Source organism: Archocentrus centrarchus, chromosome 1 (genome assembly GCF_007364275.1).
Source record: "Archocentrus centrarchus isolate MPI-CPG fArcCen1 chromosome 1, fArcCen1, whole genome shotgun sequence".
NCBI lineage: Eukaryota > Metazoa > Chordata > Actinopteri > Cichliformes > Cichlidae > Archocentrus > Archocentrus centrarchus.
The window spans coordinates 5,842,924-5,870,678 of record NC_044346.1 but is presented as its reverse complement, the minus strand read 5'-3'; the positions used below and the strand labels follow the sequence as shown (position 1 = coordinate 5,870,678).

The window sequence follows — 27,755 nt, the reverse complement described above, 5'->3', positions numbered from 1 at the left end:
TATTTTATCCCCCTCTCGACTATTTTTGTGCCACATTTCGTGCCCCTGTTCCCTCAGACGATAAACGTGTGTGTTGAGGGGAGTTGAAAACCAGCACTGACATTCAAAAATAAAAGAGAGGAGCTCTCTCTTTTTTTTTTTTTTTGTCCCTTTTCCGCTGCCGCCTCCCTCCCTCGCTCCCTCCCTCCGCTGAATGCACGCACACACCGGCCCGGGCCAGTTGAGGACTCCCAAATCCTACCGGGCATCGAGGCTGGCACACGGCGGGGCACCGAGAGCTCTCTGCCCGCTCTGACTGCCCTGCTGCACCGCTGGTTGGCGTGCTCTTTCTCTCTGAGGCGTCCGCCAGCGAGACTCTGCGAGACTTTCATGTGAGATTAATTGATGTATAATTAATGTGTATAAATGATATTTCGTTTTTGAAGTTTCTGCTCTAGTCGTGCTCAAGGGAGGCTACAACTATAGCCACATTGTAATGCCTGTCTACTCACGAGTGTCGGTAAATACAGCATTTTCAGCTGTGAACGGCTGCAGACTAAAGGCCACCCGAGGCTGGCATTTATTACACGCAATTTAAAGGCTTGTTTGTGAGTTGTATGTTTGTGTGAAGTGTTTTACTTCTGCCAGTGTTAGCCTTAGCTTTAGCCTGCTACTTGCTAACAGGCCACCTTTAACCTCCCCAAACCAGGAAACTGAATATGATTAGGCAGTGATTGATGTTGATATCAAAAGCCCGTGTTCACATGGTTGCTCGGGTTTATTACGTGGCAGCAAAATGACTGCAGTAATCAAGTTTGGGTGTTTGGGCATTAGCAGGAGCATGTGGTTAGTCTGCATAAAGCACATTTTTTGGTGCTGGAAATTAATTTTAAAAGTTACAGAGGACTGAAACACACACACACGCAGTCACACACTTTTTTTTTGGAGACAGAGCACATAATGGGGCACATGGGGACTACAGGGCAAAGGTCAAGTGGTGTGAGTTAACTCCCCTTTTAGGTTTCTTGGAAATTTTTATGACCTCTGACCTGTGAGGAGGAAAAGGTGCCTGGTAGGATATCCCTGTTGGGCACGTCAGTTGTGTATGGAAATCAAATTGCATGAAAGAAAATGTTGGATTTTAATATGTTAAAACTTTTATCTGGAATGCTGGCATATTATTGTAATTATCAGCAACTGTGCACACTGTGACTTGAATACTGTGGGGGGGCTTTTTTTTTTTATTATCCAGCAGACATGCTTTGTCTTAGCAGCTGCTTATTATTCATACAATTGCACATATTTTCACCTGGAAACAAACACAGACATCCCACTATTGGTCGCTGAGATGCTCCGCTGGGACATTTGTCAGTTCAGTTGCTTTGCTCAAGGCCACGGCAAGTGCAGATGTTAGGGCACAGATCATGCATTTTTAGTGCCACACAGAGGTCAAAAACAGGTCATTTTTAGTCTTTCTTCTCTATCAAAACACTGTCTTGTAAAGACAACAACCCATTTCCCAATAAGATCACTGTGTTCTTATTAAAGTAGGAGTAATGCATGTAAACAAATCCTGGCTAGGGCCCAAATTGCACTGAGTAAATATCACTCTGAGACACTACAGTTGAATTTTAATTGCATTTATTCAATGCATATTGATTTCTTTACATCGACACAAGCTGTCAAGCCACAATAATGTGTCCAGGTACAATAGCAGGCAGGAACTAACTTTCTTATAGCCAAAGCATTATTGATTAAAAAAGAATAGGTAGGAGAAAACTAACCTATATACAAATGCGCTCTGTAACAAAGGGCTGATATAATGAGACTGTTTTTCAGAACAAATTGTACAGAGTGCTCCCAATCCAATAATCCATCTGTGATCATAATTGTCCTCATACAGAACGGGACTGCACGATTAATTAAGTGTAATTACATAGTGGCGCAGTTTACACAATTAATAAACATAGTAATATTTAGCGATTTCCAGGCATCTTATTGCACTTTATGTTGTGGCTGCTATTTAAATATATATGCTGATAGCCACGGCTGATATTTGCTCTATGAAGGTCACAATAGGCCACATTAAAACAAATATTAAAACACCTTTGGTGGGATGTGCGGCAGTGGAGTTGTTTTACTCTTCCCTTTCAGCCCACTGTCAAGGTTTCCATGCCTGCATCAATCAGATTTAATTGGTTACTGTTAATTAATTCTGATGGAATTCTGATGGCCCCCCTATTCTCAGTGCTGCCCTTATGTAGGCGTAAGGCAGGAGCTCAGGACTGCTTTAGTCCAATTTGTTCACCTTTTATTTTTCAGCCAGGGAAGGTTTGCTGAGCGTGCATGCCACAGCAGCACTCTGCTTCACATTCACACCTGGAAGCTTCACAGTACCACCACTGCCTTTTATTTCTGGCCAAGGAGAAGCTCAGGTGAAGGAGTTAGGGTTTAAAGGGAAAAATCCACCCCCAGATATGGTATCGTTTTATCATTTTGATGGAAGCCATTCCAGGAATGAGGTTAGTTTGTGAAAAGCTGTAATTTTCTTGTTTTGTTAACCTTAACTTTGCAAAAATGTCTTTGTCGAAGTTTTCCAGAAGGATCTCAGTGGTTAAAGTGTTGGTCATTTTTGGGCTGCATGCTGAATGTGTGGTCATAAAGTGGTTTTGAAACTAGAGACATTGTCATGTGTCTTGGCTTGTCCTTATGATAAAGTTATAGCTGCTGTCACCACTTCAGCGAAGTTAAACATATTGCTGCACATCACAGTTGTGGGGTGAGTCTGGTCATATAAAAATCTGCATGTCTGCCTTTTACCCACTCTCAGTTTTATTGTGAAAGTGTAGATGCAAAAAAAATAAAAATAAATCTGCCCTTCGTATTTTAGAGAATGACAACTTAACTTTATGTAAATTTTGTTATGGTCACTTAAACAATTGGTCAACTTTGTTAGCTACAAAAGCAAAACATGGACATATATGAGGTTCATTATATTGGTCTTTTTGTTGCAAATTGGTGGTGCTTTCAATCTCTGTGTTGGTTGCTAAGAAATGTTCCTTTGGGCCACCTTTGCCTGACCTGTTGGTGATTATAAGCCTTTTAGTGTCAAATTTTCTTCAAAGAGCAGTGCTCTGGAACATCTGGTGGTAGCTGCTGCCCAGTTTTTTTTTCATGGGTGTGCATGGTTAAGGTGTTTTATGTTTTATGGCTACTTCTAAGGTCACTTTCAGGAGGTCTATTTGTTGGATAATTTTTTTTGAATAACAAAGTCAGTTGTATAGTAGGCAGATTATGTTTTCTATTTGGAGGTGGCCATTGCATTTTAACCAAATCAAGCTGGTTGTTGGCTTTCTGAATGAACTGAAGGTGGCTGCCTCTAGCAGCATGACCCGAGGGAAAAAGCTGTCTAGCATAGTCACAACAATGTGTCAGTTATAGACTTTGCACTGTGTCATGCTTGTTTGTAAGATTTCTATCCGTGTTTGTAGACCAATTTGTGGTGTAAGCCATTGTAGTGCTATTAGGGTTGTCACAGTACTAGAATTTAAAACTTGCCCTTTTTCAGCTTCAATCTGGGACTTTAAACGTAACACTTTTTTAACACAAATAGTTGCGATACTGGCTGTTAACGTTACAGATGGGCAGGACTGCTAACATTTGCTGTCTAGCTCCAACATTAACATTATTTTATTATTAGCCATAGCTGCTAGCCGCTACCTTAATGAGAGCTTAACGTTAACCTCAATCGGCCAGGTTAACGTTTCAACATGTCCTCTGATTCAAACGACCACTAGAGGTCGCTTTATTTCATTTTAAAACATAGACATTGGTCGTAAAACGTACCAACTTCAAGGAGGACGGGCTCTAACATTCATACGTCAGTGTCATTAAAACGGGAGCTTTACTGACCTCACAAAATCTCTCATAAAATGTGGTTCAGCGGTGTGAACATCAGCTACTGCTGAAGCTGAGAAAAGCTTAAATTGGGACTCGCCCACTTTGCATCACCAGTGGTTATTGTACTCGTTTTTGCTTGAAGTTGCTGAATGTCGTTGACTTTCTTTGGTCTCTGGTTGTCACTTTGCAGCTTGTCACTTTGCAGCTAGTCGCTTGCCGCGTGGACATCCCTTAAATGGGCAAACTGCACAAAATCATTCAGAATTAGAGTGCATATTCAAGATATAAAATCTTTAACCCACATAAAGGCGAAGTTAGTGATGTAGTTAATAATGCACCCGCAAGGCTGCCACTTTCAGTAGCCTAAACTATGTAATGTGTGGTTATAGAGGATTTCTCTCAGGGGCTCTAAAAGTCCAATGGTTACTTCTCTAAGGCAGAGGTACAACTCCATTTTATGTCTTTGCCTCTTGCTGTACGTGATTCATCAGTAGATTGTCTTTAGATTTTCTTTTGTATAATTGCTGGTTTTTCCCACAAGCTATGCTACTGCAAAACATTCACTTTCTGTCACCAACTGGACTCCACCCACAAAACACGTATTTGCCATTTATGAGCATTAGAAAGGGCTATTGTGCTTGTGATAAGTGGCTACGGAATTTCCTGTAAGGGGATACATTTTATTTATGATGGCTATAAGCCCTCTGCCCTTCTTTGTTCACTTGAGGCTGACTGGATAAATACTAAACTGTAGTGCCGGGGAAGTAATGCATCAGCATTTCTCATTCAGCATGTGTCAACAAATCACTTGTTAAATCAGATCATGACTAATTATTGGAGATACTTGATGTTCGACTTACTGTTGTAAGAATGGCCTCTGGGTTTAGAAAATCTAGCCTATGGTGGGAGACTTTGGCCAAACACAGACTGGGTGAGAATACAGTAGTATAAAAATCAGAAAGTAAGTCTGGGGAATCAATCAAACTTTATTCTGGCCTTCATTGATTATGAAACAGTGTGATCATTTTGTCTTGTTAATAAGCCAGTGCAACACTTGTCCATTAGTTTTTCCGCTTCCTAAGAGCCCAGATTAACTCCTTTCCAGGCTGGAATTTTTCACAGTTTTCCAGTTCACATCAACTAGAAAATTATAATTGAAGTTTAATAAAATCAGTTGTTCAAAAGGCATTTTATGAAGTTAATTTAATGCACAACGGGACTTTAATCCTGTGCGAAGCCAAATGGCATGACATACAGAAGGTGTATCCCCGTGGCCTTCTAGTAAACAAGGGAGGAGAAAAGCTGCCTTTTTATAACATCTGACTTTTGTCAGTTTTGTTGTTGTTGTTTTTGCCTGTTTTAGGTTTCTGCTTGTTGCACTTTTAAACTATTTTACATATGATCCATTTTATTATATAAAATGTAGTGGTATGTTCTTGGTTATAAGGCAAAATACCCCACATTCCAAATAATCATCAGGCTATTGTGAGATGGTAGCATTTTGAATAATTTAATATTTACATGATATATATCATGTGGAAGTGCTCCTGTGATAAGCAAACTCCTGAAATTAAAGTTAAGCATCGTAACTGGATAGTTTTATTCAACATTAATGTCTCACTTAATATAGTTGGAAATTAATCATTCTCTCAGCTGTATTCCTTGATGTTGAAATGTGTCATGCTTGTTTTAACAGCTTATTTTGAATAAAATAATTAAAATTAAACCACAAAAAGGAGAAAAAGTTCATTCTCCGTTTAACCAGCTGCTTTTACACAGCTGGGCTTCACACTCACGGTTGCTAGGCGACATGAGCTACAGGTGAGGACAGATGACGCTGATATGAAGGCTAGCCGCTCACGTCCTCCCTTTGCGGTCTTCGTGGGCTCTGAAGGACGTGGGCCGGGTCCTTCGCAGGATGCGGCCCCTGAATTTGGACGTTGTGCGTCGATATAATCTGTATGCCGGGAACTCGTGCACTGAGAAACGTTCCACGGTGCAAAGTGCGTTAAAATGCGTTAAAATTTTTAATTCGTTAATTTCCCCGTAATTAATTAATCGAAATTAACGCGTTAAAGTCCCAGCCCTAATATATATATATATATATATATATATATATATATATATATATATATATATATATATATATGTATATATATGTGTGTGTATAGTGGTTCTAGGAACTTGCATTTGGTGTTGTAAGCCAGATCATATAAATGAATAAAGAAAACTCATTTGCAGCCCAAGTGGTGTGATGGTGAAGAAACTCACAGTATACTTTTTTTATTTTTAACCTGCCCGGTCAAGGCAAAAATAAATAAATAAATAAAAGGTGCTAAGCATGACTCTACTTGAAATAATCACTTTGCAGACAGCACAACCAGTTATCTTTCTGTGTGAAATGAACTCATGCTCTGGACCGCTTCTTTCTCTCTGCCATAACTCAATTTTTGTGGTCACAGTAGACACGTGTGTGACATTGTTGATTTGCAATCGATGTGCATTTATAAAGGAATTGATAAGCTCAGAGGCATGCAAATCTGATGCTCTGGAAAAATTTGAAACTAGTTCCCAAGTGGCACAGGTTAGTTCCCATGAGGGCAGACCTGCAGGATATCGACAGCAGTTAAGATGAGTTTCACTAGTTTTCTGGGCTTTCAGAATTTTTTCCTTTTACTCTTGGAGGAAGAGCATTTCTTTTTTAAGCACCCCCACTGCAGCAACTAGGGAGGGTTGAAGTTCTAAGTGAGCGATTAAGATGATTATTAAAGAGAACAGTTATTTAGACCCCTTTCCTGTTGGCTATTTAGAACCCCTTTCTTTGGGGGCTTTTTTAAGATCCTACTTCAGGGTAGGTATTTCACAGCACAAGTGGAACCTTTGAGTTATTTAGGCCTCAGTCATACAGGCCTAGAGACCAGTTGGTGACAACCTGGCAACCTCTGCTTACAAAGGAAAAATGTGCATTTCCCGACCAGCTGGAGAGTGGTTGCTCACTGTAGCTAGATGAAATAAGTTGCAAAGAAGGTGCTGCACCAAAAAAAAACTCCTTGTGATTCTTTTGGCTGCTAGCAGATTTCTGTGATTGCCTGTAATTTACATGTAAGACACCAACTTGTCTGCAGACATTAGATATTTACTCTCTCAGCTGCAAAGAAAATAACAAGTGTGACCCAAACTTTCAAAGTAAAAGTTAAGCTTTTGGAATGTGTTGGTGGCAGCAACAAGGAACAGCTTTTACTTTGACAGTGAATGTTCTTCTTTTCCAGTTTGCATCATATTATTCATAGTTTGCCTACTGCTTGTTGAGTACTTTGCAAGTGTTTGCAGACAAATTGGTGTCTTCTAATTTCACACTAGTGATTGACAGCAACAACTCACAAACTGGTCACAAAACACACATTTTTCCCTCTGGACCAGAAGTTGCCAGATGATTGCCTAGTTGATCTCTAGGCCTGTGTGACTGAGGCCTTAAGTATTATGCTGATTGATCGATATATAAGTGTACGTTGCTGCAGCTCTGTTGACCAGCAAAGAAAATCCATGTAAACTTCTGCTGTGTAATATCAACATATCACCATTTAGCTGATAATACAACCAAAAAACACAGAAAAGGGCCATCGGGGAAATCCAAGTTTTATTAAGCATGTATGGAAGAGTGTATAAAGACAATGCAATGTTGCTCAATTTTGCTTGCATTTCATCTTAATTTGCTGTGTTGGGTATCCACCCTCAGTGAAGCAGTGTAGGGAGAAAATCAAGTAACTATCGCAGGATTAAAAGATAGTAAAAGAGCTGCACCGACTCAGCTCCACTATTCTGTCTGTGTCACATGTAGCAAATTGGCGTTAAACTGGGTGGATTGCTTTACTTAGAACTGGCATCTGCCTCCACCTCCTTGAGCTGGTTGCAGTTTCTGGCCTTAACAACAACTTTTCTGGCTCAGACTGTTCCTTTCCAGCTCTGTTTTCATAATGAAACACACAACAAATGCACAGCTCCTATCACGATATCATCTATCTCATTGTGATGTCAGCTACCAGCTGGTCGTTATGTCTTGTAAGTAATTTTATTGGTGGTATAAATGCAGACAGAAAAAAGCCTTTTCAAGATAAGAAGGTCTTGGAGCAGCTCCTCAGTGGGCATTTGCTAGAGCGCCACTAATATAAGATTTTTAAGACTGATAACAATTTGGTGATTTAAAAATTTGATATCCCAACATATCTGCCAATATTTTTTTTTTTCATTCAGACACATGAACTATAAACAGATTTCCTTAACATTTGTTATTATTTATTAATTTGGGTCCCACGGTACCTCTGACCTACCTAATTAAGCAATATCAACATAGCTAAATATTTATAGTTTAATATAATCAAGGGTGAGATGGTGTGGACATGTGCAGGGGGGGATAGTGGATATATATATATAATGAACAAAGGATGTTGAATATGGAGCTGCTGCGCAGGATGAAAAGAGGAAGTTCACAATGGAGGTTCATGGATGTAGTGAAGGAGGACATGCAGAGGGTTGCGTGTGACAGAAGAGGATGAGATGGAGGCAGGTGATTTACTGTGGGAGAAGAAGTTGATGGATATAATTTCTTCACCGTGACCTCTGAGTGTCTGCTTCTGCATCGGTGTACACACTCCCACAAATTTATGAGGAGAAGCAGAGTTAGAAAGCTTGGCTTGGTCTGAGATCATATTGTTTCCTGTTAGTGGTTTGTTTGGGTTTGTAGCCAAGATAAGAGCTCATCATCATCATCTACTCACCACGAGCTGCGCTCCAAATACTTGTCGGTGTCAGCTAAGCTTGGCCACCATCCATCACTCAGAGGCCACGATCCTCTATATAATGTATTTGTTCAGTAGAGTCGTGACTCACCTTTGTGCTCTCATCTGTTTACTTCTGCTCCATCATACTTGGCATTAGAGTAGTTCTGTGTTTGTATTGTGCATCTATAAACAAAAAAGGGGCCCACTCTAAAGTGATACCTTCAGTCATGAGAAATGCTGATTTTAGAGCTAAAGTCCTCCATTATTTTATTTCGCTTTGGTAGCTTGACAGTTCCTCCACTTTTGATCACAGGCTTCTTTGTTGGATGGTGACGAAGACGAGTGAAATAGATGAGTTATGTAAGAGAGTGTGTTTTGACTGGGATGCAACGACAAGAAAATAACAAAGTAGGCCAAAAACCACCAAAACAGTTTATTAACTGTGAATTAGATGTAATGAAACAAGGATTTAAAAAAAAAAAGAAGATAAAGGCTTATATAACTGTTGCTGGTGGCCCCAAATTCTCTTTCATTTGGAAGATAGAGTTTTGAATTAAAGTTGTTTACCAAATACTTAATTCATTAATCATCATACACTTCACTCACCCCATTTCCTGATTTTAAGTCTCATTCGTTCCTCCTTAACTCTGCCTTGCCTGTTTTTTGCACATTTTCCAGTTCTGTGCTCTCTTGTCTCATAACTCATTTATATAGTTTTCTCTACTCCTGTTATGCTGCCTCATCTTATCCTTTCTTTTCCGTCACGTCGCTCTTTTTTTTATGCACCCATTCCCAATTCTCCTGACCTTCCCATCAGTTATCCATATGTCCCCATCATCCCTTCATCTACCTTTCTTCCAGATAATTCCTCCCCCTCTATCACCCACTCCTCTCTTTATAACCTTCCAGCCTTCCCATACTCAAACTTGTTTCTACTTCCTGCAGACCCTGTGGTGCTGGGCAGAGCGTTATGGCTCAGACGCTGCAGATGGCGATCCCTAACTTTGGCAACAATGTCCTGGAGTGTCTGAACGAGCAGCGGCTGCAGGGCCTCTACTGTGATGTCTCCGTGGTTGTCAAGGGACATGCCTTCAAGGTCAGGATGAATTTTTTTTCTGGACTTCATTCAAACTAAATAAAGCTAATAAAGTTTTTAGGAATATTATTACTATTAAAAGAATCAGTTAAAAGTAATTTGTGTTTTAATGTCTCCGCACCGCTTACTGCCACGACCAAAGTCTTTCTTGTTGTCTGTGCATCCATCCATCCCTCAGTGCTTTAATCTCTTTACTTTGAATTTCTTCAGATTTGGCAGAAATGTGCACTCTCTCTAAAGTATGAAAGTACCTTAGTGTCACACTAACATTTCAAAAAAGGTTTTTGCTTCTATCTCAAGAATTCTTTTAATGATTATGACAATATTTAACACAAATGTCTTATAGGATAAAATGAAGGAGGTATCACCCAAATGCAAAAACATCATAACTGAAAAAGAAGAGGCGAGATTGTGGCCATATTTCATCAGTTTCAAATTCCTACACTGCTGTTTTTAGGGATGTAGTCGTCTGCTATTTGGATGCTGACTCACAAAGCTAGAATGGTATCAGCGTCAGTGAGGTGATCTGTGTCTGTTCTTTGCAATTATTTCTTTGTTGTTCTGTGTTTACTGCGCTACCAGAAAAGTTTCATATGTTTGCAGGTATTTGATGCTTGCTTCTCCAGTAAGTGTTTCTTTGTCTTTGCAGTAACTTTTGATTTAAGCGCAGAGTACGGTCAAGAACCGAAAAGCTTTGACAGAGACGATGCTTTCACCAGCCCTTCTCTCGCGCTCATTCTCAGCCGTTACGTTCAGTTTAACACTTATTGGGGAGCTTTTATTGCACTCAACTAATATAATTTAATTTAATCTGTCTCTTACGGCTCCAATCCACATGCTGATTACTACAAGGAAATACCAATTCAATAAATTTATATTTTTGGGGTGTATTTATTTGCTACATTTTATTTTACAAAGGCAGGAAATCAACATATAAGTGGAGCCTGATTGCCTGTTGCCTTAGACACAAAGAATAATTCCCAGTCTCTTCCTCGGAGCAAAGACAGAATTAATTTGACACTGGTATCTGATACCTACTTGGTAAATGGAAGATATCCCAACCACAAGGTATCGTATTTGAACTGGAAAGATTTAGGTCAGTGCAACCCTACATTTGAATCCAGATGAGTTTGGATGTAAAATGCAGCTTGATTGGTTGATTGAGGGACATGACGGCATGCTGGTAATTTGAGTTCCTCGTATTTCCTTGTTGCCAGAATGTGCAGATGAACTGCCTGGAGTACTGTTGGTGCATGTACTGCAAGGAGTTTGGTTAGAAGCTCTTGGTTAGACAAAAAAGTATGCCTCAGGTCAAAAACTGTGAAACATTTTTTGAGCTTTCTTTGGCTACCTCTCTCTCATTAGTCAGAAAATATTTGGTTTGGGACTGTTTAGTACAATCTGAAATTGTAAGCTTAAGACAGAAATTTTGGTAGTGTTTTAGTTATTGTTGAGCAATGGGCAAAGGTTCCTTTACAACTGGATGCAATTTTCATACTTTCCAAAGAGAGGGAAAAACGCCCACCGGAGGATTTATCAGTCTTATTCTTCCTGTTTGTTTATGTTTACTGCCTTCTTATACTTTCAATTCAATTCAATTCAATTTTATTTATATAGCGCCAAATCACAACAAACTGTCGCCTCAAGGCGCTTTGTATTGTGGGTAAAGACCCTACAATAATACAGAAAAAACCCAACAGTCAAAACGACCCCCTATGAGCAAGCACTTGGCGACAGTGGAAAGGAAAAACTCCCTTTTAACAGGAAGAAACCTCCAGCAGAACCAGGCTCAGGGAGGGGCAGTCATCTGCCGCGACCGGTTGGGCTGAGGGGAGAGAAAGACATGCTGTGGAAGAGAGCCAGAGATTAATATCAATTAATGATTAAATGCAGAGTGGAGTATAAACAACGTAAATAAGGTGAATGAGAAACAGTGCATTATGTGAACCCCCCAGCAGACTAGGCCTATAGCAGCATAACTAAGGGATGGTTCAGGGTCACCTGATCCAGCCCTAACTATAAGCTTTATCATAAAGGAAAGTTTTAAGCCTAATCTTAAAAATAGAGAGGGTGTCTGTCTCCCGAATCCACTTGATTCGGGAGACATACTTGACACCAAACATGAGCAAGTGCAAATCTCCTGATATGGATCTTGATGTATACTGTTTACTGCATCAGAATTGATGTATTTTTAAACCCTTACGACTTTACTTCCCCTGCTGTTTACCCCTCAGGCCCACCGTGCAGTGCTGGCAGCCAGCAGCTCCTACTTCCGGGACCTGTTCAATGCTGGGGGGAAGAGCTCGGTGGTGGAGCTACCCCCGGCCGTGCAGCCCCAGAGCTTCCAGCAGATCCTGGCCTTCTGCTACACGGGGCGCCTCAGCATGAATGTTGGAGACCAGTTTCTGCTCATGTACACCGCCGGCTTCCTCCAGATCCAACAGATCATGGAGAAAGGCACAGAGTTTTTCCTCAAGGTAACCTGATAATGAAGCAATCACAAGTAGTTATTTAAACATTTCTTAAAGTTGGATGTAAATGTAGAAGATGCATGCATCCATAGGAATACTTCTGTGAATATGAGAATTATTTAAATGTAATCAAAATGAAGCACACATAAAAATAGAGGTTTCTATGTGCTGCCGCTGCGTTACCTGTTGTGCGTGACATTATGCATGACATTATATTGTGATGGGGGCGTCTCTGTTTGTAGACACGTTCTTGTGAATCGAAAATAATTGAAACATCGTACTGACACTACAGGTTCCTGCTATAGTAGCAGATGATCTGATTAGATCTGGAGTGCCTGGCTGCATAAATTAGCATATTAATGAGGGAAACTGATTTCCTTGAAAGTTCCACTTAACACCTCCAGACACAGAGTTGATAAAATGCCAGCTATGTGTTAAAAAGAGACATATGTAAAAAAAAAAAAAAAATAGGAGCAAATACAACAGTATTTGATACTAAAAAAAATCACATCACATTGTTTACTACTCTTAAAATGTTAGTTATTTTGTTTACTCCATCAGCTACTCTGGCAGGAATACCGAGACCTAACTTTGATAGTTGTTAATACGATGATCAAACAGTGCTAAAAATTAAAAATCTTTAAGTTCCCACTATTGTTATAGTGTAAAATAACCATGACATCCATGCTTGATCAGTAGAGAAGTCACAACAGTAAACACATATGTGAAACAAAAGTGAAAATTTCACACATAAAGCAGAATTCATTTCAGCATTATAACATGGATAATATCAATTTTGACTTCCAAGAATTTTCATTTAATTTTCAAAGTATTAGGCTGATAGTAGCTAAATGCTTATGACCACAATAATGTCAATAAATTACCCTTTTAATCCACGTATTGTTCAGATATTACTATTTTATTGCTAAAATATTACTATAGTATTCCTAAATTTGTGTTACAGTAAATGTATTTTCCCTTTTTTTCTTTGTTTCTGGCTTCTTTGTGCCATCATACATAAACTTCAGGCGCAAATTACTTTCGCCATTTTCATAAATTGTGTATTAAAGCTTAGCTAATTATTGCTAAGAAACATACAAACAAAACTCACCAAAACTGAAGCACAAGCTTCTCGGACAGCCTGTGCCTTACAGTACTATTTGTTAATTACTTCTAAAAAAATGCTTCAGGAGGCACCAACAGCATAAAGTTGTTGTAGAGGTCCAGTATAGTGAATTGAATTAGCTGCTTAGCCATGACATCTGCAGCTTCCTGGGTCAGTATATGTCAGTCACAGCAGCCACACCGCTTACCTTTAAGCCTTAGCACTCACCCGACAGTTGTTATGAAGGAGGAAATTATCCAAAGACTCCAGAGCTGATTGTTCTAATTGCTTTTCAGTAATTTAGTATTTGGGTTTTTTGGGGGTGCTCACTTTTAGAGCCAGCCTCATCTGGCCACTAGAGGCACTGTTCTGGAGGACGTGTTACGCCTCTTTTCCACTACTCAACATGACTCGGCACGGTCTTGTTTTGTTTCCATTACAATTGAGAACCACCTCAATGTGGGTCGATATAACAACGTGGGTAGTAGTCTCTTGACGTAATTTGTATGCGACTCCAACACAACATGACAGTGGATTAAATAGAGGAAATTGTATACCTCCTGCTCAGTCTATAACTTTATCATTTCTCGTTGCTCCATCTAGTTCCCTCTGGATTCTCTCATCTGCCACCAAGCACAGAAATGTCTGCACCTCCTCATTCATCCACGGTGTTGGTTTGCGTCCCTCCGTTTTCGGGTTTTAAAAATGACGTGGTTGATTCTGGTGAAGGAGTCACTCTCATGACTCAGTTAGTGACGACACTCCCTGGCCAATCAGTGGCATGCTGTTTTTCTATGTCACATTTTGGAATCGCCTTGAATCACTTGGAACCCCGGCTGAGCGGGTACTAAAAAAGTACCTGGTACCTGGTACCAGGACCTAATGGAAAAGCCTGCAAACTGTGCCAAGTCGAGTTGAGCCGCGCTGAGTAGGTACTAATGGAAATGCGGCATTAGTGTTAAGTCTTTCTACCAATACTCAGTACTACGGATGGATTTTAGTAGATATCAGACATACAGTTTGTTGAGGTTTATCCTATTTTGAAAGGGAATTTAAGAATTTTAGTAGTCTAAACACAAACTAATGGCATAAAATGTTTTGTAGATATTCATGAAACTTTCATATCACCACATTTGCAGGTCTCCTCTCCAAGCTGTGACTCCCAGGGTCTCCATACTGAGGAGACCCCACCCTCCGAGCCTCAGAGTCCCGTCACTCAAACAGTGGGAGCAGGCGGGGTCGGCATTGGTGCTGTCACTGTAGGGAGGCCCGCCTCTTGTCTGACGCCCCTTCCCCTTGTGTCCAAGGTGAAGACTGAACAGACAGCCACAACACCTCAGCCAGTGCCACAGCCACAGCAGGTAGGTTTGGTCTGATGGTTGTAAAACATGCAGGTGTTGCTTTGGTGAAGTAATAAGTAGCCCTTACCTTTGTGTAAATGAAGTAAAGAAGTCTGGAAAAAATAAAACTGTTAGTCTGTAGCAGCATCATTTGAAACGGGGCTCTCGAGTAGGTGTTTCTATAACTTTTAGATTTCAGAGACATTGCTAGATACACAAGGCTGCATATATTTCTTTCTTTTTTTTGACAAATCATGACCTGAAGGGTATTTTTGAAATGAAGTAAGAGTTCAAAAACTTTCTGAGGAAGGAACATGAATTTTTTTAAAGGTCAGACTCCAACATTTGAACTAGTGTTATGCAGTCAGTCACTTTATAAGGGCTTCAGCTCTTACAAAGTGACTCATTATTAGAGTCAAGATGACCCTAATAATGAAGTAGAAGGGAGATAAACAAATGTATGTATTGTCACATTACAATGGCTTTGGTTGTTAATTTATTTTCGATGCTGGATATATTTTTATTAGGGGTGGGACTTTAACGCGTTAATTTCGATTAATTAATTACGGGGAAATTAATGAATGAAAAATTTTTAACGCATTTTAATCGCACTTTGCACCGGAACGTTTCTCAGTGCACGAGTTCCAGGCATACAGGTTATATTGACGCGCTCGAAGGACCCGGCCCACGTCCTTCGCAGCCCACGAAGACCGCAAAGGCCGGAAGTGAGCGGCTAGCCTTCATATCAGTGTCACCTGCCCTCACCTCTGTGTAGCTCATGTCGCCTAGCAACCGTGAGTGCGAAGCACAGCTGTGTAAGAACAGCTGGTTAAATGGAGAACGAACTTTTGCTCCTTTTTGTGGTTTAATTTTAAGTCTTTAATTCAAACTAAGCTGTTAAAACAAGCATAACACATTTCAACATCAAGGAATACAGCTGAGTGAATGATTAATTTCCAACTATAACAAGTGAGACATTAATGTTGAATAAAACTATCCAGTTATGATGCTTAACTTTAATTTCAGGAGTTTGCTTATCACAGGAGCACTTCCACCCTTCGTTGGTCTGTGTAGTAGACTGGTGGGAAAATAAACAAAATTTTGAAGTTTAGGCTTATGTATATTGATTCATTCATCAACCAAACTTAAATTAATATTGTTAAATATTTAAATGTGATTAAAATGCGATTAATTTCGATTAATTAATTACAAAGCTCCTAATTAATTCGATTAATTTTTTTTAATCGAGTCCCACCCCTAATTTTTATATTATACAACATCTTATAGTTCTAAAAGATTATTTTCAGCTGTACACAAACTGTGGCTAATTAAGGTTTGGACCATCCATAAACTTTTGTTTTTACCAGCACATGTATTCATTAAATTTTTTTTTTTAGCATTTTTGGCCACAGCGGCTTTTATGGGCAGTGGAGAGAGACAGGAAATGGGGGAAAAATAAGTGGGCAAGTTGGCGACAGGCCGGGAATCAAACCCGCGCCACCCACACCGCAACGCAGTATATGTATGTGGTCGCCAGCGTCACCACTAAACCACCCAGGCACCCCCATTACATTTATTTTTTACAGTGAATTTTTCATTATCAGTGTGAGTGTAAAGTATTAGGGTGAAACTTGCACACTAATTACAGGACTGTAAATGTATAAACTCAGCACAAATAGTAAAGAAATTTGTGTTTGATTGATTATTTCTTTATCGTATCAATGCTTCTTGCCAGTAAATCTCATACTGTTGGAAAGCCTGTTTATTTCTTTTTAAATGGAGCCACATTTTAAAGGAAAATGCATTTGTGGGTTGAGCAGCAGAGTTGAGTATGTGGGTTGCGCCCATGAAAAAATTGCCAAATCTTCTCTACCAATGCCAGATAGCTTATTCTGCTATTGACTCTTTTTTGGTGTCATTTATTGGTTTGGATGATTGAAGTCTGAAGAAACAGGGCATTTTGCCAAGTTAACAGTTTATTAATTCAACAAACAGGGGCCTCAGCAGCATGTGGAAGAACCATACACAGCCACATAGCCTGGCACCTCCTCCTCATGCTGGTCACCAGCTTGGTCGCACACTTCTGTGGGATGCATCCCATTCTTCAACCAGCATTTGTCACAAGGCAACCATTTTGGTAGTGTTGCTCACTGTGGCATGAAGAGCACACCCAAGGTGATCCCACAAGTGTTCAATGGGGTTGAGGTCAGGACTGCAGGCAGGCCATTCCATCCTCTCCACTCCCAGACTGTGGAGAGGATGGGAGTGGGATTGCCACTGGTTACAGAATCACATTTTGATATCTCTGCACTGAGATTGTCTCTAAAGATGACGAGCCTGATTGTCAGCACCTGGGGTACCAGAAGTTCAAAAAAGAGTCAGTAGCAGAAAAAGCTGTTTGGCATTGGCAGAGAAGATTTGGAAGTTTTTCATGGGTGCAGCCCACATACTCAACTCTGCTGCTCAACACACATACTCAACTCTGCTGCTCAACCTACAAATGCATTTTCCTTACAAATGTGGCTCTATTTAAAGGGAAATAAACAAGCTTTCCAGTGGTAAAAAATTTATTGCCAAGAAGCATTTTTACAACAAAGAAATAAGCAACCGAATACAAATTACTTTACTTTATGTGGCAAATTTATATATATTTTAAAACTATGTGTATACATGTAACAGAGAAACTGGATACACTCGTTTCTTGTCAACGAAAGTGGAGGAAAACATCTGCTGTCGGCTCCAAAAATAGTTTTCATGTGATGGCATGTGCTGCTAATCTGCATATCACTTTAGGGACAGGATGGCTATGCTGTGAGAGCAGTGTGATTATCATCACATATTTTTGTCAGATGTAACGTATATATACTGGCAGGAGATTTGGAGGCCTTTAGAGGATTGATATTGTATTTATAGGTTCTCATACACAAGCCATATAGTATTTTTTTAAATGATGCAAATCAGGTAAAGACTTTCAGAGATCATAAAGCTTGAATATGGAAAAAGAAAAATTCCAACTTGAGTGTGATATTCCCCAGGTATGATGCCATGTACCAAATCCAGATTAACTTTTTTTTTTTTTTTTTTTACAAAGAACAAGTCTCTGTTAATATTATATCCAAAACATATGACAGTGTTCTCACTCATTTTCCTAATGTAATGTGCTGTCAGAGATCAGGCATCTCAGTATTTTAGGCACTTCAGTCACCCATCATTTATTCAGATATTTACACAAAAACAAACTGAAGGACCTAACTCAAGATATTTTCTAGATAATTGAATTCTAAAATGGGCCTCAAAAAAGATGCTGGAAAAAAAGGACATGTTCACCTTCATCCATTTAAACACTTCTTTGAGAAACTAATGACCATCAGGACCTGGAATTTTGCATAATTCCAATTAAGAAGTACATCTTTCCCTCTCAAATCTGAGATGGTCAGGTAGGAGGCATTTGATGGACTGACATGAAATGACTAAATGTTTTTATCTGAAGCACATTGCATTTTATTACAGTTCATCTTCAGTGTTTCAAATAATGAGCACATGCACTCTGTTTCAGTTGAGGTTGGCACTGCTAGTCTAATATATGTAATAAATATATGCTTCCAGAACCCCCAGTGATATTTGATACTCCTTGAGATGGGAAATGTACCATTTGTACTCCAAGCCATGAAGCCATGAAATGACATTTGTTTATTGCTGTGTTTTATTGAGTGTTCCAGTCAGGCGGTGGTTTTTAACTAGTGTGTTTCTCTCTTGCTCAGCCGGAGGGCTCTCCCTACTCTGTGGTCTGCACCCCTGTGGCCAAGCGGCTATGGGAGGGGGGTAACCGTGATGGAGGAGGGGGGTCTGGAGGGGGTGGGGGAGGTGGGATGAGGAAGGCTGCACGCTACTCTTCGTCCTCCTCTTCCTCGTCCTCTTCCAATACAGTAAACCAGGATGCCATTGGCCGCGGACCCACTGCTAACGCTTCTGTGGTGGGCAGTGGAGGCACCACTTTAGTGGGAGGAGCTGGACTCAACAGTAACCACAACAACAATAACAACAACGGCGGGACCCCCGAGGGCACGAGCCCGGGCACCCTGAGCATGTACACCAGCGACTCGCCCATCAGTTACCACGACGATGAGGAGGAGGATGATATAGCAGATGAGACTGAAGAGCAATACAGACAGATCTGCAACATGTACACCATGTACAGCATGCTGAACGCCGGAGCAGCAGGTAAGCGCTGACGGCAGGATGAATGCATCAGTGTGTGAGTTCATTCCAGGGTTACTGTGCAGCTCTGTCTCAGAGTTTCCCCCTCTGATCTCTGAAACTCTTGCTGTAGCGTGTTCACGAGTACGGATGGTAGAAAGTTTGTTTATCCGACCTTCTCAAGATGGGGGATGTTAGCGAGAGTGAACTGTTCAAAACACTAAAACCACTGAAAGTTGCGGTCCTGCTTTGAGTTTATGAATTGTTTATAGTGTATTTAATCACAAGTTTGAGGACGATCACATGGTGGTTGGGAATGATGGTGCATAAAATTGGTTGAACAGTATTTGTTACATGCCAGGAACTGAAAACTGGGGCACATTGAGGTTTTCTGTTTATTGCATGTTTTAGGATCAGAATTGACAATGAAAAGTTAGAAGGAGCAGCAACAACAGCAGCAAATATGAAAATTAGTTACAAAGGTCCAAATAATACATAATTTTTATATCATCATAAAGACTCATTAAAGCTGCATGAACTCAGATTATTAGTAGGACACATTAAAAAAACATTGAAAGTACATCCAAATTAAAAGCATGAACAGGATGTTTTAAGATGAGAAAATAAAGATGACCTGATGCAAAAGCTCTAATAGATCTCAGAAAAAGATGAATACAGAGAGATTGATAGTATTGATATGAGCTGCATCCAACTTATTCAAAAATCCCGAGGACAGAAAAAAAAAAAAATCACATAATGTCTAAGTGGACCTAAAGATCTTCACTGCTTTGCCAAAAGTATTTGCTCATCTGCCTTCATAAGCATATGAACTTGAGTAACATCCCATTTTTAATCCATAGGGTTTAATATGATGTCAGCCCACCTTTTGCAGCTATAACAGCTCCAACTCTTCTGGGAAGGTTTTCCACAAGGTTTAGGAGTGTTTATGGGAATTTTTGGCCATTCTTCAGAAGCACATTTGTGAGGTCAGACACTGATGTTGGACGAGAAGGCCTGGCTCACAGTCTCCACTCTAATTCATCCCAGAGTTTTTTTCAATTGGGTTGAGGTCAGGACTCTGGGCCTTTTTCCACTGACCCGGTGCCGGTGCCAGTGTTTGAACTGTTCAGCGTTTTTTCCACTGGAAGCACACTTGGTGCTCTGCCGAAAAACGGGTTCAACTCCAGCACCGCAAGCTAGCTTGTCTACAACCGAGAACGCATGACGCAAGCAGCAGAAGGGCATGACTCTGCCATCTCGATGTAAAGTTTTCTACCACTATTTCACTGCATGGTGTGTATTACATGAGAAACGTGATGCGAATTTCACGGCCGTGAATTAAGTTGGGCCCTGAGGCTGAACTTGCTGCTTTGTATCAGTTCATATCATAGATAAAAATACGCACAGTACGTGCTTGTCATCTTGCTCATAATTGCTGTCTGTGTATACCTTGTGCCGCACACAGATGTTGCAGTACTTTTGTTTGGACTGTAAAATATGTTCACAGCAGAAGGAAGGGGAGCGTTTTCTACCACGTTTGTGCCCTTTAGCTTCCGTTTCCAGATGAGGATCCGCCCACACTCATACCTAAAGGATCAGCTCGCACAGCGCAGTGGAAACGCAGGCCCTTTCTTAAGCAGTTTGCTGGTTCATTGAAACCGACACCAGCACTGGCACAAGCACCGGCACCTCGGCAGTGGAAACGTAGTATGTGTGCAGGCCAGTCAAGTTCTTCCACACCAAACTCACTCATCCATGTCTTTATGGACCTGCTTTGTGCACTGGTGTGCAGTCATGTTGGAACAGGAAGGGGCCATCCCCAAACTGTTCCCACAAAGTTGGGCGCATGAAATTGTCCAAAATATCTTGGTGTGCTGAAGCATTAAGAGTTCCTTTCACTGGAATTAAGGGGCTGAGCCCAACTCCTGAAAAACACCCCCACACCATAATGCAGTCAGACAAGTACTGTTCTCCTGGCAACCACCAAACCCAGACTCATCCATCGGATTGCCAGACAGAGAAGTGTGATTTGTCACTCCAGAGAACACGTTTCCACTGCTCTAGAGTCCAGTGGCAGCGTGCTTTACACCACAGCAGCAGAGTGTGCTTGGTGATGTAAGGCTTGGATGCAGCTGCTCGGCCTTGGAAACCCATGGAGGTCTCTGTGCACTGCTCTTGAGCAAATCTGAAGGCCACATGAAGTTTGGAGGTCTGTAGTGATTGACACTGCAGAAAGTTGGTGACCTTTGCGCACTATGCCCCTCTGCATCCACTGACCCCACTCTGTCATTTTACGTGGCCTACCACTTTGTAGCTGAGTTTCTGTCATTCCAATTGCTTTCACTTTGTTATAATACCACTAACTGTGTAATATTTAGTATTGAGGAGATTTCACAACTGGACTTGTTGCACAGGTGGCATCCTATCAAATTCACTGGAATTCACTGAGCTCCTGAGAGCAACCCATTCTTTCACTAATGCTTGTAGAAGCAGTCTGAATGCCTAGGTGCGTGGTTTATACACACCTGTGGCCAAGGAAGTGATCAGAACACCTGAATTCAATGATTTGGATGGGTGACTGAATACTTCTGGCAATACAGTGTGTCTGAGAGCAAAAACTGTTTCAAATAGGTAGGACCATTAAAAGAAACACATTTAATCCACAATGATTCTTAATGTCAAAGGTTTTGATCATGATTATTATGATTATGTGACTCATTTATTTCTCGTGTCCATGTTTTTAACATTTGAGAAGCTGAACACTTTTCTGAATGCTTCAGGAGGGTTTGTGTCAGTTCTGAAAAACTGTTGCTACTATATTACATATTTAAATGATTTCCAGCCCTGAATGTAAAAAAAAAAAAAGTGATAACACCTGAACTTTCGCTTTCCTCAGTTGTTGGGGAGCGGGTCGAGGCTCTACCAGACTTGGCCCCAGACTCAGGGGGCGGGCGGGGAGGCAGAGGGGGGCGGTCTCGGCAGGACCTGGCATCGCTGCCCGCCGAGCTCATTAGCCAGATCGGTAACCGCTGCCACCCGAAGCTGTACGAGGAAGGAGACCCGGCTGAGAAGCTGGAACTGGTGAGCGGGACCTCTGTGTTCATCTCCCGCGCCCAGCTCATGAACTGCCACGTCAGCGCTGGCACCCGCCACAAAGTGCTGCTCAGACGCCTGCTGGCTGCATTCTTCGACAGGTCAGTGTCTGAATGGTCTTGGAAGGTTATTTTAGTAATATCTATCAACCATGTTATTTTGAAAGTTTTGATGGTTAATCATAAGGCCAGGATGAGGAGTTGGTGTTGATGGGCACTGACAATGGATCAGTTTTTTTCTTATTAACATACATAAGTGTGAAAACATGAATTTCAAATGACTAAATTAAACTAACTAAAGTCATATTTCACACTGCTGAAACAATCTCTCTTAAAGATATATGTGCATTGTCCATAAAATTATTGTACGTCTTGATGTGGGGATTTTTTTGTTTTGTTTTGCTTTTAACTTGCTCAGGAGCACTCTGGCTAACAGCTGTGGAACAGGCATCCGCTCCTCAACTAACGACCCCAGTCGTAAACCTCTGGACAACAGAGTGCTGCACGCTGTCAAATGTGAGTCATGCAGAAGACATGCAGCGTTTGATACTATGCATAGTGAGAATTACATGCATAGACTGTATATAAAAGATGGATGTAGCCCATTGTCACCCATTGGTTGTGAAACCCCATTTTGAATCATCAGTTTTACCATTTTGATCACCTCTGTCTTTTTATTAAAGCCAGAACTGACCATATTTGAACAAGAGGGTGATGTGCTCAGTTATATTGTAGGGTCACTGACACTGGAATTTCACTCACTGGTTTCCCCCCCAACAGTTTCAAAGAAATAAATTAGCCATAGAGGACAAAACTGGGAGTGGGAGTCTTTAAGACTTGCTTTCAGAGCCACCTTCAAATGGCCACTCAAGTAGTTGGAGTTTTCAGCAATTCCACATTGACTACATTTTTCAGACACTGTTGCTTATTCAAAATTAAAATGTAAAAACCAGTGGGTGAGGTCATGCTGGCTATGGTCATCTTTTATATCCAGTCTATGATTACATGTTACTGAGATTTTGGAACTGCCAGCATGCAAAATTGCAGCTTTGGAATTTAGACTCTAAGACCACCAGGGTCATCATCATCCTTTCTTCTTCTTCCTTTGCATTTCTGTGCCATATGGTTTTGTTTTTTTAATTTCCTCTTATTCTCCCTTTCTATTCTCTTTGCGTTGCCCAAGTCTACTGCCAGAACTTCGCGCCGAGCTTCAAGGAGAGTGAAATGAACGCCATTGCGGCTGACATGTGCACCAATGCCCGTCGCGTCGTCCGCAAGAGCTGGATCCCCAAACTTAAACTGCTGATGGCCGACAGCGACGCCTACTCCGCTTTCCTGGCTGACAGCGTGAAGATGGAGGCTGACGCGTTGGGGACAGACCACGGTTTTGACCCCGCCTCACTGGAAGCTGTGGCTGCAGCAGCAGCAGCAGCCACCAACAACAGCGAAGCGGGAAGCGGAGCCACGCCAGCAGATGGCCTGCAGGGGACAGGAGGAGATAGCAGCACTTTGTTTTGAGTGAGTGAACGGACAGATAGATAGAATGGACAGATTGATGGAAGGAGGGGTGGAATATGTCTGGGGTGATGACAACAGAACGATGGCCACGGTGGTCTTGATGAAAGTAATCACTCCTCCCCCTAGCCGCTATGTGTTCGGGGTTCTGTTTCTTCTCTTACACCTCTGTTGGTCAGTTTGTTCTGCTTGCCTTCCTTTATTTGTCCACGTTTCTGTCTCTCTCCACAGCCCAGAATGAATCACTGCAGTTTGTTCCTGAATGCTCTTCTTGTGGAGAGAGATGGAAAGACATGGAGAAAGGTAGCAGAGGGAGGTTCCCCCCCAGTTCCTTATCCTTCTGCAACCTTTAGAGACCTGATTGTTTCAGCCTTTATTTTTTATGTTTTTAAGAGTGTGTACTGTCACTAAAGCCCTTTTCTTATCATAATCAATCATAAACATTCCCTGGGGGAGGGGGGCAGGGAGGGGTAATCCTGTTTGGAGAAGGTGACAGTTCCTTCTCCAAGCTTCGGTAACACTGTTGTTTTGATATTGAATGTATGCGTGGTGAAGCATTCGAAATGCAGCTGAGTGAGCTTGTGCCGAGCCCTTTTTGGTTTAGTTTTTTTTTTGTTTTGCTTTATTTCATCTGCCAGATGAAAGCTTCTCTGAGAGCACGGGCTTGGTGAGGTCAGGAGTTGAAATGAATATTAATATGTATATTGGCATGGTTTATGATCTCCTCGACCTCAGCCTGCTCTTTAACCCCTGCTAGGCATGCTGGGAGGCTTACCTACTGGTCTTTATAGAAATGCTCTGACTTGGACAGCAGCATTTTGATTGGCTGGTGAGTGATTTGTTAGCTGGTTTAGTGGCTAATCAGAAACCTTCACCCCCCCCAACCTTCCCCATTTTTGACCGTTAAACTCTTAAAAAAAAATATCAGTTTACTTTTTCTGTGTTAATTTTTTCCTTTGTGTGTGACGTTTGCCAAGACTCCTGAAAGAGAGGAAACTTGTTACCGATGATTGTCAAAGAGTTTGCGTGTGATAAATGCACTGTTATTTCCTGCGGTATGAGTACAATCGAACTAAGTTTTTCTATGTATCAGAATGAGAAAAGGGGGGTGGCTTTATTTAAAAAACAGGCAAAAAAGAGAAAAATAATACAAGCTGGAATCCAATTTCTAAGTTTGTTTAGCTCCCATTTTTTTTAAAAATCAGAATGAAAGTCGAGAATTGTCTTAAAGCGAGTTTCTGCCTGTGAGCTTAGTGACATATTGAGTGTGTTTGCGTGCGTCTGTGTGTGTGTGGTGGTCTTTTCATGTCAGCTCATGTTTAAATTGATTTCCCTGAGAATATTAACAGAATCAGCTTCCTCAGGCTCTGCCGCCTGGATGTGTCCTCGCCTGGCATAAATAAAGGTGCTAATTCAGGCAGCGGTACATGGCGAGGAATATGGCTCTGTGCGTATGTGTAGGTGTGTGGTTGAATGGCGGCACAGTTTGCATCGGTGCTGCAGCAGAGTGTGAGAGAGAGAGAGAGAGAGGCAGGCCAGACTGAGTGTTTCACACACGCTTGGGCGATCCATTCACCCATCACTGCAGTGAGCACACATACATGCGCTAATACGCATTTGGGGGCTGTCAGCTGCATCAGGTACAGTACACCAGAGCGATGTGGGAATTAAAGGGGAATTGCATCGAAGCATGCCTTACATCACGTGTAAGCAATCAGCTCAAATACATGTTGTGTTTAAGGAGGATGCAGCAGAAGTGTCGCTGCACTGACTCCAGAGTTCTGCGTGTTTAAAAGTTAAATTCCTGCTTTTATAAGTGCTTTATAAAGTGGCAAAAAGAAAGCTGCTAAATGATAGAAATCAGAGAAAAACGTTGGCATAGAAACAACCCTGAAAGTCGTCACAGTCATGTTTACTTTTGGCACTTGCGTGTGTGAATGGTAGCTTTCAAGAAAAAAAAAAGAACAAAAGTGCAGAAGTAGTTTTTTTTTTTCTTTTTAGAAAAAAAAAAACTGGCCTTCATCTTTGGCAGTACAGCTGAATGCAGTCATCAAGAAAACCCTGGAGAGGGCTTTCTGCTCTTGTTCAGGTTGAGGTTGAATGCAGGTCCAGACGAACTTCTGATTTAGTCCCACTAAATCATCAATCATCAATGCCATTGTGATGCTTCAAATGGATGTTCAGTCTGTTTTTACACCAGCTTTTAATTTCAGTCTTCTAATCTTGTTCAATTCAAAAGAGTGGCAATTGATAACCAATAACTAGAGCTTGACTGATATATTGGTTGGCCAATATTGGCCTGACAGCTGTATATGTAACTCCATATATGCTGTTACTCCTTATTTTGACTGGCTCTGTAGTGTAGTGGTTTACCAATTTGCCTAACAAGCAAAGGATACCCAGTTCAGTCTTGGGAGGAGACACAAATCCCTTGGGGGTTGCGTCAGGAGGGGCATCCGGCGTAGAAATTGTCCAAATCAAATATTCGGAGCCACCAGCTGTGGTGACCCCATGTGACTACGGGAGCAGCTGAAAGTAGCTTTGCTCCTTATTTTTGCAGAAGAGGAAAAACTTCCTTAATAAAGCAGTTTAGAAATAGTGTTTTTGCATAGTTTATTCAACAGAGCGGCCTGGACTCTATTGTTTACAATATTCTTGGTACTCTCCAAGTACAGAGTAGCATCACAGCTGAGCAGATGGTGGCGTGGAATCGAGCAGTACCTTCTAGTTAAGTTGATAACTAGTTTGTGAAATATATTTTTATATCATGCAGAGCACAGACTTTGGATGGTTGCTGTGGGGTTGCTGAGAGATGTTCCTCACTGAGTGGAGTTCTCGTGGGAGAGAAAGATCTGTGATTCTGAAGTAGCCCTTCACTATGAAGACTGAAAAAGTACTGATACTGTGTGTGGAGTGGTGCTGACAAGAGACGGGTGAGGTGAAATCATATTAATGGAGTGGTCAGTATCACATTACTCTAAGTTTAATCAAAGCTTGCCAACAATTGTTAAACCAAACCTAATGAGAGTGAAAGAGGAGCTTTTTATTTGAGGCAAAGATAAGTCAAAGTTAAGAGTAGCAGGCTTCCAAACACAGACTGATTAAGACTTCAGCTGGATGGATCAGCTCCATAGATCAGCCCGCTGTCACTGACAGGATCAGACCAATATCAGACCCAAATATCAGATTCTTGCATCCCTTATATCTCAATTTTCATTGTTCCCAAAAAACCAGTATAGTCAGGCTCTACTAAAATCTTTTTTTCCACTTTAAATATATTATTTCCCCTTTTTAAGTTTCCATTTTCTCGTGTGTTAAACACATTGTTGCATTGGGATTCTGTTGCTTTATATTTTCCACTGTGAAACTGGATTTTTTTTGAGCATGCCAAAACCCAAACAAGACACACACTTTATTTATTTTTTGTAATCAACTAGACATTTTACACCTGAGCATCATTCAGATTCTTAAAGATTATGTGGCCTGTGTTTTAATGACAGAAGAAACCTGAGGCACCTTAATGCTAGCGAGGCATCAGAAGTGGGCAAGCGGAGACATTTGAACTGTTTAATATCATTGTCACAGTTTCATATTGCTGTTGTGGCTCTACCTGCCACCCACACACTCACTCACACACGCAAAGAGTCTGTAGTTAGAACGTCTCTTAAGCAAAATACAGAAACAGTGCCGAACAAAATCTGAGTGTCAAACCAACCCAGTAAAGAACCAAAAACAAACAAAAAAATGTGTTGAATCGAACCCATTTTTATAGATCAGTGTTATAAAAAAATTGCCTGCTTTTTACAATCTGTTTTTTGAAAAAAAGATGTTTACATGTTTGTTTTTTTATATACATATTTACATGTAAATCACCTTTTTTTATTTCTTTTTTTTTTTAAAGGCTATCAGTCAAAGAACCCTTAGTCCTCAGACAAGCACCTGAAGGCCAAGAGGGGTAAGTGGGGAGGTGCCTTACCCCACCCTCTATTCTGGAGCACATGGTACGATCCGCAGAGACTTTACCAAGTTCATTATGTGAGGACAGAACAAGTGTGTGACATAAAGAAAGAAACAAAAGTTAAAGAGACTGTGAGAGGGCATGCAGGAAGGCTGGGGAGAAAATAGGAGACAGTTTGCACTTTTTTGTTGTGTTTTGTTTTTGTCCCCCCTCCTCGTTTCCAGCGCTTTGTGTAAAAGCACTGCCTTAAATGAGGGAATCAAAAAATCTGGGTGAGATGGAGAGGGAAGAAGAGGACAGTCTAAGCCTCTGTAGAGAGGAGGG

General features: G+C 41.0%; 1 protein-coding gene across 3 annotated transcripts; it reads left to right on the top strand.

Moving 5' to 3' along the window:
• Window positions 1-188: 188 nt before the first annotated feature.
• On the top strand, window positions 189-27,755 carry nacc1b (nucleus accumbens associated 1, BEN and BTB (POZ) domain containing b). 3 transcript variants are annotated; one of them, XR_004020005.1, is made up of 10 exons: window positions 189-371; window positions 9,603-9,753; window positions 11,988-12,230; window positions 14,469-14,690; window positions 18,431-18,890; window positions 21,763-22,060; window positions 22,377-22,474; window positions 23,142-23,476; window positions 23,705-23,776; window positions 26,247-27,755. XR_004020005.1 is itself a non-coding variant. In XM_030730463.1 (9 exons), exons 2-8 carry the CDS (start codon window positions 9,628-9,630, stop codon window positions 23,474-23,476), a joined length of 1,782 nt encoding a protein of 593 aa, XP_030586323.1. In that variant the 5' UTR covers window positions 189-371; window positions 9,603-9,627; the 3' UTR covers window positions 26,247-27,755. The 3 variants fall into 3 exon arrangements, 2 of the variants coding, with proteins under 2 accessions (XP_030586323.1, XP_030586203.1); XM_030730463.1 differs by lacking the exon at window positions 23,705-23,776; XM_030730343.1 differs by having other exon boundaries at window positions 23,705-27,755.